This window comes from Alosa sapidissima, chromosome 6, assembly GCF_018492685.1.
Source record: "Alosa sapidissima isolate fAloSap1 chromosome 6, fAloSap1.pri, whole genome shotgun sequence".
Lineage (NCBI taxonomy): Eukaryota > Metazoa > Chordata > Actinopteri > Clupeiformes > Clupeidae > Alosa > Alosa sapidissima.
The window spans coordinates 25,503,831-25,515,963 of record NC_055962.1 but is presented as its reverse complement, the minus strand read 5'-3'; the positions used below and the strand labels follow the sequence as shown (position 1 = coordinate 25,515,963).

At 44.8% G+C, this 12,133-nt stretch overlaps 1 protein-coding gene and 1 long non-coding RNA gene across 7 annotated transcripts in view; one reads left to right on the top strand and one right to left on the bottom strand.

Annotated features, from left to right (window-relative positions):
* Window positions 1–12,133, top strand: part of LOC121712289 — a 170,356-nt gene that overhangs the window by 34,949 nt on the left and 123,274 nt on the right. The window lies entirely within an intron of this gene.
* The window catches only part of sgk1 (serum/glucocorticoid regulated kinase 1), a 46,778-nt gene that overhangs the window by 4,532 nt on the left and 30,113 nt on the right, over window positions 1–12,133 (bottom strand). For 3 of the 6 annotated variants that reach the window (XM_042096378.1, XM_042096379.1, XM_042096380.1), the window contains one exon: window positions 202–277. In XM_042096378.1, the coding sequence (XP_041952312.1) occupies window positions 202–277 (76 nt within the window). Of the gene's footprint in view, window positions 1–201; window positions 278–405; window positions 679–1,898; window positions 2,252–2,312; window positions 2,533–12,133 lie in introns of those variants that run through there. The other 3 variants (XM_042096382.1, XM_042096384.1, XM_042096381.1) reach the window with 3 other exon arrangements.

Below are 12,133 nucleotides of genomic sequence, written 5' to 3'. Positions count from 1 at the left end.
GCAGATTACAACCACATTAAGACCTCAGGAGTTCAGTAATCACATGATAACACTGCCACTGACAGAATCACTGAGAAGTGTGTACATCTTGTTAAAAGTGCAGAAGTACAGTACAAGAACTCTGTGGGATTTCTTTGAAGCATCTCTTATGCAAATTGTAGAGAAAAACATTTGAGTGAGCTTAGATGATAGCCTACTTACTGCTTGCATGCATAGGAGTTTGCGGCAAGCTTCTGAATGAAATCGTTTAGCCCCATTCTTCTCTGTTTCATAAAAGCTGAATGAAAGAAAAGACAAGAGCAAAAGAGAGCAAAAAGTGTTAATTATGATGAATTAATTCCCACAGCTTTTCAGAAGTCGAAGCGTCTAAAGTGTATTCCCTGACCCGAGTCAAATGATGCCTACCGCTAAAGACTGCCACCACTCCTCGCGTTTTGGAGTAAGTAATTTCGGGAGCTCCACTGTCTGTGCTGATTGTCATGGCTGTAGTTTTCCACAGCTGGATGGCTTCCCAAACTATTCAATAGCTCTAACTGAACTCCAGTTGTGCGTCTCCAAGTTTATATGCACACGGGGGCGGCGACAACGCATGCTAATTAGGGTTCTGCGTTGACTTTGTCAGGGGGCGTAACGTGACGTACGTACTACCCGTGAGTGGGAGTGTTCTGTGTTTCAATCGGCGGCCATTCAAGCGCTGTCCCCTGTCGAGCATAGGAGCGAATCAGAAGCTGATGCTCTCTGAACGAGGGGGGGGGGGGGGGGGTATGCGTCAGCGAGCCAGAAAAATAACATCTCTTCTCACGCACCAGCTGAGCTGAACTATGTGTTCTTACTGTGCAATTTGTGGGTTGACTACATTGCGTAAATGACAGTTTCCATGCACGTTTGTCATGACACCTACAGACAACTTTCAAATTAACCAATAATCTCTTCCCTTCATTGGAAAGCCCAACAGTAGCCCAATTGATTAGATGTAACACACACACACTACAGCTACAGGTGATCTACAAAAGCCTGTACTGTATAAAAGCTCACATCAGCGCTCTTTCCTGCTGACCCCAAAAAAGAGAAAACTGAGTCGGGTGACGCAAGCACCCCGAGGTGATGCACAAATGTCAGGAGTAGGGAGTCACTCGCATTTGGAGACGGGTGCCAAGAAAAATAAGCCGGTCCTGGAAAAGTACAAAGTCTTCAATTAATTCTTGCCACGCACGACAAAGGCTGTCGGTGGGCCCAGGATAACTGCTGGCTTTTGGGCAATACACGCCTACCCTCTTTGATCCTTCTCCACTGCGCTCATTTTTTATTGAAATGAGGGAGATGTGGAGAGCCGGATGGCCCCAAGTAGGCTACTGCCGTTCTATTTATGACTACGGAGTCCCACATAGTCGCTGTTATGCAACGCCATACCTAATGGGCTAGCCTTCTAATTAGGTAGAGGCAGTAACATAGGCCTACACATCCCTGCGAATATAATGTTGATCCTTCTTGTTTCATTCACCCAGACATAGTTTTTAAGCTTTTACTTCAAACATACACAAAGCCTTCGAGGTAGCTAGCTAAACCTGCCCGTGATTTCCAGCAGCTGTTGGCTCCGACGCGCTTTCCAAGTTTCCATTGTGCCAGCTGTCCGCACGAAACCAGGACGGCTTCAACTTCTCCCAAAAAGTATTCGTGTTTTTTTTTTTTTTTTTTTAGATCTGAACATGATTAGCGATACACATACACGCAAATGTGCATATTCATGGTTTTTTTTGCTAGTTTAAAGCCTTATGATGCTCTAATGCCATCTCATACAAACATCTATGTGACTCTCTAAGAAAAAAAACATCAGTGGGCAGTTGGCAATTTTCACTGAAAATAGCTAATCTAAAAGGTTCCGAAAGAATCACACCAACCTTTCAGTTCAGCCGTGGTCCTCATTCTTGCTTACTCAGGCTCTATCTATTTCCCCAAAATAGCAGCGCTAGACTAGTTCTGCTGCTCCTCCCGTGTGAGGCGAGGTAGAAAGGGCGACTCGGGTTGAGTCGGAATATATGAGCGCACAGTCCTTATCAAGCGACATTTGCATAGATAAGACTGTGGTCCTGGAATCGGGTCACAGTTTAAGAGGCTAACGGCGCAATCACACCTGGGGCTGGTCAATTTCAAGGCTGCCAACGCCTCGCGCCCTCCCCCTTACCCCCCGAGAGAGGAAACGCCAAGGAAAAGTCGCAAAAGCGGATCAAGGGGGGTTTAAACTGAGGAGAAAGTTTGTAGATCAGGCAGCTTTGCGCTCCCAGCAGTAGGCTATAACAATGAACCAAACATACCTGTTAGCGTAGAAGTTTTTTCTTTCATGAATATCCGTGAGCAGGTCCGCGGTTCTGTCTAGTCTGAGTGACAGTTGAAGAAGGAGGAATTTTGCGCAAGACGTTGCATTCCTTTTCTCCCTGACTAACCTTACACCGGATATCTTATGGGCGGGGATCTTCCCGCCCCCCGTCTCTGTTCTCAGTTGTTTTGCACGAGCTGCCACCGGCTCCGCTATCAGTGCCAGACGGGCAGCAATGCCACCCAAAATCGTTTGAATTTTTTTTTTCTGCCGGGCTGGGAATCTGGGGCAGTTAATTGCGCTTTGTGTTAGCACCCCCACTGTCCCCCTTAATGAAAAGGGGTTATAATTAGAATGAATTCAAGAGTGCAGTTCAAATCTACATTTAGGAATAAAAGCATTATACAAAGTGTGTGTGTGTGTGCGTGTGTGTGTGTGTGTGTGTGTGTGTGTGTGTGTGTGTGTGTGTGTGTGTGTGTGGAAAGGTTTCTTACTCTGAAATCTTAAGAAGTTGGCTTGCAGCCCTGACTTCTCAGCTCCCTCCCTCCCTCTCTCCCTCCTTCTCTACTTCTGCCTCTCATACACCTGGAGGCTGGACTTGGGGTTTCTGACACAGCACTGTGAGATGAGTGCTCTCATCCATCGTGTGAGAGGTGTGAGCGTGGATGGGGCCCGAATACAGATGACCAGTGAGGTCAGGCCAGCGGCCCTCGGCTGCAGGCGCTTATTAGACCAGATTTGGGCCCTCGGCTGCAGGCGCATATTTGACCAAATTTTGGCTGAGTGTCAGCCTCAAGCAGACATCATACTCCTCTTCATCAACAGCCTCATTATCATCATCATCATAACAGTAACAATAACAATCATCATAATCAATCCATCTATATGTCCATCCACCCATCAATCAATCTATTCATCTATCTATCCATCTATCTTCTCGTTCATCAGCTTCATCATCATCATCATCATCATCTTCATCTTGTCTAGCCCCCGGCCATCCCAAGGGCCTTACTCAAGCATCTCACAGATGATTAGTCCTGTTACCCATGGGCCTTCTTTTCTTTTCTTTTCGCTGATTGTCTAACACTCTGTAAAGTGCCATGAGACATGTGTAATGTTTTGCCACTCTATCAGTACAATTAAATTGAAATTGAAATTGAAATTGAAATTAGCACCCCTTTAGTCAGGGCACCATTCACACAGCTACTCACTTGAGACATAGTGCTTGTGTGTGGGTCGTGGTAATAGTGGTAAAATGATTTGCATTGTCTGCGCAGATAGATATTAGAATGCTTTTGATGCTGCATGTGTGTGTGTGTGTGTGTGTGTGTGTGTGTGTGTGTTGTGTGTGTGTGTGTGTGTGTGTGTGTGTGGGTATATGTGTGTGATTGAGGGAGAAAGAGAAAGCAAGTTTCCGTGGAACAGTACACTGTATTTTTAGACCTTTCTCTGGCACCTTTCATTGGGTCTCCTGTTTCCTTCAGTTGGAGGACAAATCTATTATTAATATGATCTGACTCCATCCAGGAACTCAGAGCAGCCTGCAGTCTCTCTCTCACTCTCTCCTTCTCTCTCTCGCCTATGGAGCACTCATTGCCCTTCTCAGTGTAAATTGCAGTCTAGCGCGCTCCTGCAGTTGTTACAGTATGTCCAGCTAGTCTAGCACACTCCTGTGCAGTTGTTATGTCCAGCTAGTCTAGCGCACTCCTGTGCGGTTGTTATGTCCAGCTAGTCTAGCGCACTCCCGTGCGGTTGTTATGTCCAGCTAGTCTGGCGCACTCCTGTGCAGTTGTTATGTCCAGCTAGTCTAGTGCACTCCTGTGAGAGGTTGTGAGGTCAGCCGTGCGAGGCGAGACGAGACTCAGAGATGTTACGTTGCATAACGCTCCAGTGAAATGATTTGCTCGGGTTCTCCTGAGGTCTGAGGATGCTTTACAAAGACATGACCAAGCATCTTTACAAAAACATGACCAAGCAGCTTTACAAAGACATGACCAAGCAGCTTTACAAAGACATGACCAAGCATCTTTACAAAAACATGACCGAGCAGCTTGTTACATGAATCAACAAATCCTTTACGAGTCATTTATAAACAGTTGTGTATCTTCTAACAACAGCTATCTGTCAGTGACACAGTCGAGGGTATTGCATCCTGGGACTGATGCTATAAAGTGTTTTTGTCCTCACTGATTTAAAACTAAAACATGAACAGAATGGAGAATGTCATGTTTTGCAGAAACGTGCGAGACAAGCATCTCTCAGTTTAAACATCACAGCCACGGCAGAGAGAACACTTCACTCAGAATGCAACTTTCCCAAAAACCATCATTCTGATAAACAGAAAGAGGTTTGGATGTGCTTCAAAATGTGCTCCCTAAAGACATTTCAATGCGCGTCTAAACGTGCTCCTTAAAGACGTTTCGATGCGCGTCTAAACGTGCTCCTTAAAGACGTTTCGATGCCCGTCTGAACGTGCCTCTACGCTGAGGGAGGACAGCACACATCAGATCGCCTCAAGAGAACAGGAGCACAGTGGAAGAAGTATCTTTCGAAAAAGATATCTAACATGGAAATACACAAATTCTAGTACACACAGAAATTAATTCAAATATTCACATAATATAACAATAGAATGAATAGAAAAGACACCAGTTGATGTTATTATTGTTAGATGTTATTATTAGCTACATGTAGTATTTTTGTTAGCGGATGAGACGGCAAATGTGTGTACCTGGGAGTGTGTGAAAGGCCGAGCCTGTCTCTGGAGATGCGCGTCATGAGTGTGAGCCTACAGAACACTGTGTTCCCTCCCTGCCCAAAGCTACTGGGCACACACACACACACACACACACACACACATTCAGACACATACACACACACACACACTTTCAGACACACACACACACACACACACACACACACACACACACACACACACACACACACACACAGGACAGGTTTGAATGGGAGGAAACATCCTAGTGTGTGTGTGTGTGTGTGGTGTGTGTGGTGTGAGGGTCCAAAACGGATGCTGGCACCAGAGGGTATGCTAGTAGAGTGTTATGTAAATGCAATTCCCTCTGCATAATATAGTGACCCCCCTGAGTACAAAGACACAAACACTTGGACACACAGAAGCAGCTCAAGGGGCTCAAGTAGCCAGAGATGAGTGTGTGTGTGTGTGTGTGTGTGTGTGTGTGTGTGTGTGTGTGTGTGTGTCTCTCAATCGCACTCTCTGAATGATACCTGATGTCAGTCTCCACTATGGCATTCTCAGTCATCACTGTGGGTGTTGTTAAGGTGGCAGCATGCTCTTCTGTGCCCCAGTGCACTGGAAGACTTTCACTAGTCAAATCAAATGCCCCAGTGCAGCTAGGCACTTATGCAACAAGCCCTTTATTCATACTTTTTCCGGCTTTTGTCATCTCTCTCTCATCCTCTCTGTCTCTATGTGTGTGTATGTATCTGTGTGTGTGTGTGTGTGTGTGTGTGTGTGTGTGTGTGTGTGTGTGTGTGTGTGTGAGTGTGTGTGAGTGTGTGAGAGAGAGAGAGAGAGAGAGGAGGGTGTTCATCTTATGTAAGTTGAATTTCTTGTTCATTATATTTCTTACGGTTGTTTTGGGCAATCCAAGTGCCCTGTTTGTCATGCCAACAAAGTCATTTGAATTGACTTGGAGAAAGAGACAGTTCTTAGTGAGGGTTGTGGACCCCTCAATGAATAGATAAATGAATGAATGAATGAATGAATAGTGAATGGATGAATGAATAATCGATGAATGGATGGGTTATGGTGTGCCAGTGGGACTGGTTGGTTGGTGTTGATATATCAGTGGGTCTGGTTGGTGTTGATATATCAGTGGGACTGGTTGGTGTTGATATATCAGTGGGACTGGTTGGTGTTGATATATCAGTGGGTCTGGTTGGTGTTGATATATCAGTGGGACTGGTTGGTTGGTGTTGATATATCAGTGGGTCTGGTTGGTGTTGATATATCAGTGGGTCTGGTTGGTGTTGATATATCAGTGGGACTGGTTGGTTGGCACTGGCGCCTTAATGCAGGGGCTTACCTGGGCTTCAGCCCAGGGGCCTCGACCAATGAGGGGCCTCCTAATAATAATAATGATAATCAATAATAGTGATCAAAATTCTTACGGTTTCACGGTAAATGACGGTATTTTTTTTTTCATGCATAATCAGATGTTCACAGCATTTTCTACAGGTTGAGAGAGGAATTGCTGCAGTACATTGACTAAGGATGGTCTATTTTACTGTCATGATGTAGAATAACTCCACACTAGTGGTAGGCTAATGCAGTTTTGCATGGCCCCAGAAAATGATGCTGTTTACAAAGAGCCACTCATGATTCTAATGAAGAATCTAATCAGAATGCAAAGACAATTACAGTCAAAATACAGAACTTTTACTGTGCAAATTTCACAAACATCTTGTTTAAAACCAATACAAAAAGTAGTGCAACTTGCAATAATTATACTTTTTTGAAAATTATACCATTTAAAATAAAACCTCTCTGCTAATATGCTTACTCTGTCAAATAGGCCTATCAGAAACATGCCTTAATGTTATTGTGTGGTTTACATGACGTTAGTGGTAGGCTAACGTTAACTTCATGTGGATGTGGATGTCTTGTTAGCCTGCCATGAGCTTCGGTTCGGTTCGCTAGGCAAAACATTAACAAAAAAGTTTGTTTTGGTGCACTGATGACAGTCAGGATTATTTCTAATTAGCCAGCTAGTATTGCTCAGTGCATGTCTATAACATGCTTTACTGCTACCTGGAAAATTTCAGCGAATATTCTTAAGATGAGATGAATGATAAGAACATTAAACTTCACTGTGTTCGGTGGGTTGCTAACTAACGACATCACCTACAGTACTAGCCAGCTAAGCTGTTGAACAATCTCAATAGAATTTTTGTGATGGTAAATCCCTTTCAATGCAGTATCCCTTAAAGTTTTTCCTTAACTAAAGAAACAATTTAAGGTATTCTGTGCAACACCCTTAAATAAATCCCCTACCTAAGGAGAAATTAAGCCTTAAGGGTCATACTTCAGGGGAAAAACTTAAGGTGTTTTGTGTTTACCCTCACTATGCCTCGCAGTGGCACCATGCGTGCGTGTGAAAACGCGCGTTCCAAACGTAATAAAATACACCGGTATGGCGGTATAATAAAAATTCATATCATAATGCAAATATACACCGGTATACGGTGTGAACCGGTATACCGCCCAGCACTAATCAATAATAATAAACGTGTCCGTATTCGCGGCGTCAGTCATTAGCCTACTCTGGAGCTAGCCTACATAATTGAGCACATCGCACTGCTCTACAATGACATCGATGCAGAGGCCCCCTGTGTCATCTCTTCTAAAGTGTAACAAAATGTAACAAAACTGAATAAATCCCAAAGGGTGTAGTAGAGGAGCTAGATGAGAGGCTGAAACTGACTGACAAACTTAAAAACTCTGGAGATAATGTGGGTTGGATTGAAGCAACGATAAACGAATTACATAGATTCCTGTAACTATCCATGAAAACAGAAGGCATAGCAGGTAAAATTCGTAGTAAATAGCCTGGCAATGAAACGGCTTTAAAAACATTTAAAAACTATGAAAACTATTTCACTTGTCTCACTGGAGTGAACGCAGAACATGGGCTGTTGCGCAAAGAAATTAATCAGTGATCTGCATCTCTGTTCACCAAAAGCTAAGTTTGTGCTAACCCATTCGCACAAATAATATCCTATGTTATGTTTTCTGATTGTTAACGAGAGATATGTCTCCATGTTGGGCAGTGTAGTGATAAGCATAAGGTAGCCAATTTTCACGTCACATGAGCCAGCTGCTTGTTATGTAAGCTAAAAGTATTTCTGTCCCTCCCAATCTGCGTTAGAATGGTGTGTTAAGTAGACAGAATTTCAAAAAACCTCCTGGGGAAGCCCCCGACATGACAAACACATGCACTTTTGAAAAGCTTGAAACGTCCATATGTGTAACCCATCTTTTAACTTAGCCTATAGTGTTGTAAAAGTTCAACGCTGTTGTTTTCGTGCAGTAGGCTTGTTGGTGTTGATTGTTGATATATCAATGGGACTGGTTGGTTATGTTGATATATCAGTGGGACTGGTTAGAATCGCCCCTGGTTGATATATCAGTAGGACTGGTTGGTTGGTGTTGATATATCAGTGGGACTGGTTGGTTGGTGTTGATATATCAGTGGGACTGGTTGGTTAGTGTTGATATGTCAGTGGGACTGGTTGGTGTTGATATATCAGTGGGACTGGTTGGTTAGTGTTGATATATCAGTGGGACTGTTTGGTTGATGTTGATATATCAGTGGGACTGGTTGGTTAGTGTTGATATATCAGTGGGACTGGTTGGTTAGTGTTGATATATCAGTGGGACTGGTTGGTTAGTGTTGATATATCAGTGGGACTGGTTGGTTGATGTTGATATATCAGTGGGACTGGTTGGTTCTGTCTACTTAACAAATGATTGGCTCCTCCACTCCCTTCCTCTGCATTTCACACTCTGTTGTTCCTCATGATAAGCACACACCAGAGCACACACACAGGGCACACCCTGACGCCCACACACACACATGAAAACACACAAAGAAATCTCACTCTCACTCACGCTCAACTGGCTCCTTTGGCATGACCGTTCATGTACAGAATTGCCCATGCTTGTCATTATATAAACTCTGTTGGCTTATTCAGTGTGTAGCAGAGGATTACCCCTAATGACTTTAGGAGCCTTGTTGTCAACTGGTGAAACAGATGGAACATTTTCAATTGCTTTTCAATGGTTTCCATTTTTTAGATGAAGTAATCATAATACTAGTCAAAGTCTAGCTCTCCTTTAGATCTCTTTCCGTGTCTTTCAGCTTGTACGAACCCTTTCATTAGTGACTGTTCATTGGCAATGGTGCTTAGTGGCTAAACATTACTTGTGCTAATCATTCTACTCACATTGATTCGTCCTCTTTCTTTTTCCTCTGTCCTTGTTCACCCTTTCCTTTGCATACATACGTCCCCTCCACTACTCATCCTCTTCTATCCTCCTCTCCTGCTATCCTCCTCTCTTCCTCTCCTCATCCTCCTCTCTTCCTCTCCTCATCCTCCTCTCCTACTATCCTCCACTCTTCCTCTCCTCATCCTCCTCTCTTCCTCTCCTCATCCTCCTCTCCTACTATCCTCCTCTCTTCCTCTCCTCATCCTCCTCTCCTACTATCCTCCTCTCTTCCTCTCCTCATCCTCCTCTCTTCCTCTCCTCATCCTCCTCTCCTACTATCCTCCACTCTTCCTCTCCTCATCCTCCTCTCTTCCTCTCCTCATCCTCCTCTCCTACTATCCTCCTCTCTTCCTCTCCTCATCCTCCTCTCCTACTATCCTCCTCTCTTCCTCTCCTACTATCCTCCTCTCCTTCTATCCTCCTCTCTTCCTCTCCTCATCCTCCTCTCTTCCTCTCCTACTATCCTCCTCTCTTCCTCTCCTACTATCCTCCTCTCCTTCTATCCTCCTCTCTTCCTCTCCTCATCCTCCTCTCTTCCTCTCTTACTATCCTCCTCTCTTCCTCTCCTCATCCTCCTCTCCTACTATCCTCCTCTCTTCCTCTCCTCATCCTCCTCTCTTCCTCTCTTACTATCCTCCTCTCTTCCTCTCCTCATCCTCCTCTCTTACTATCCTCCTCTCTTCCTCTCCTCATCCTCCTCTCCTACTATCCTCCTCTCTTCCTCTCCTACTATCCTCCTCTCCTTCTATCCTCCTCTCTTCCTCTCCTCATCCTCCTCTCTTCCTCTCCTCATCCTCCTCTCTTCCTCTCCTCATCCCCACTCATTCCTCTCCCCTTGTCCAGGGTGCCACAGGGTGGGGCTCATCTGAAAAGGCTGCTGTCTCTACAACTGAACAGCACGAAACACACACACACACACACATACGCACACACATACGCACAAACACACACACGCACACACACAAACACACACACACACACATACGCACACACACATACGCACACACATACACACATCCACACACAAATTCACTCACACAAACACATGCACACACACACACACATACTGATACACACACACACACACACACACACACACATACTGATACACACACACACACACACACACACACACATCCACACACTGTCTCAGCATGGCACTGGAGACCACGCCACCACCGCATGGCCTCCTTTCTGACCGCATGGGAACAAAGAGCCGCGGCATCTTTCATTGGTGCTGATACACACACACACACACACACACACACACACACACACACATACTGGAACATCTCTCATTGGTGCGCCTGTGTTTGTGTTTGTGGTGTGACACGCATTACGTAAAAGGCTCCCTGTTCAACAGCGTCCGATTGAGAGGGCCTTGACAGCGCATACAAATGGGCTTCTGAATCCAGGGCCGGCCCCGCTCGCTGGCTGGTATTTTTCCGCTGGGTTACATAACGCCACTCTGGGGCCCTCCCCCTGGCAGACAGCAGCCACGTCTGGCCCAGATCCGGCCTTGTACAGGCCCAGATCCGGCAGAGTTCCCCTGTTTGGTTGGGCTGTCACCTTTCGTGCTTATAGCCCTACCCTGAAATAGAGTGTGTTGGAAAACAAAAATAATCAGGCTGGTTGTACTAGGCGTTTTGGACAAAAATAAGACACTTAGGGTCATTTTAGAAGCATGATTATATGTGTGATTAATGTTTGGGTCCAGCTTGTTTTCTTCCTTTTTGGAGTCGTGTCCCACGTGCAAGCAGCATCACAAATGAGTTACGAGCAGAGGAGGACAAGATGGCCGCCGTGTGAAAGGAGGAGAACGGACATGACACAGAGGTGAGAAAGGGACAAATGTAAACAAAAAAAGAAGGAACCCAAATGCTTCTCCGTCACGTTGCCTCATTTCAGAGAGTTCTCATTTTCCCCTTTCTTCCAAAACACTGTTCAGACATGAGATGGGTTCTGAGGAAGGGCTTGCCCCCAAACGTCATGGATTAAAAGAAGAGATTTGAACACACACACACACACACACACACACACACACACACACACACACACACAAACACATGAAACGTCATGGATTAAAATAATAGATTTGCTTGGGACTGATTGGTGTGCGGACTTCTCTTCATAGTTACAACTTTTGTTTTGGCACCCAGGTCAGACTTGCAACGATGTGCAACGTTCTTGCTGGACACTGCTCTTTCATCCACAAACACCTCTGATCACAGTGTCTGACAAACATTACTTTAAAGTTTTGTTGGCTGAGGATGGGATTTTCTACTAATCACAGGCATTAAAGGTGAAACAGTCTGAGCTAATTGCTACTATAGGTCTGAACCACTGACAAGTGGCAGCAGAGTCGGACGATACACACAATAAGTAACCCTCATTGCACACACACATAATAATGGGTAACAAACACACACACACACACACACACACACACACACACACACACACACACACACACACACACACACACAGTAATGTACACACACACTTATTTGTACCTGTAAAGGAGTTTGTGTTTGTTGCACACACACACACAAAAACACACACACATACACACACACACACACACACACACTGTAAATGTTTGTCTGTTTTATTTAAGTCTCCTAAGGGTTGTGCGCCGATACATAATCCACAGAGATTTTGTCACAGTACTAATAACCTGTTGAGAACCTGTCTGATGGTCAGTGTTGTTTTTTTTCAGGCTTTGCCTGGTTTAGCTGGTCTCTAGCTACATGTGGTGCAACAGCATAACTGGAAGCATAAAGTTATTG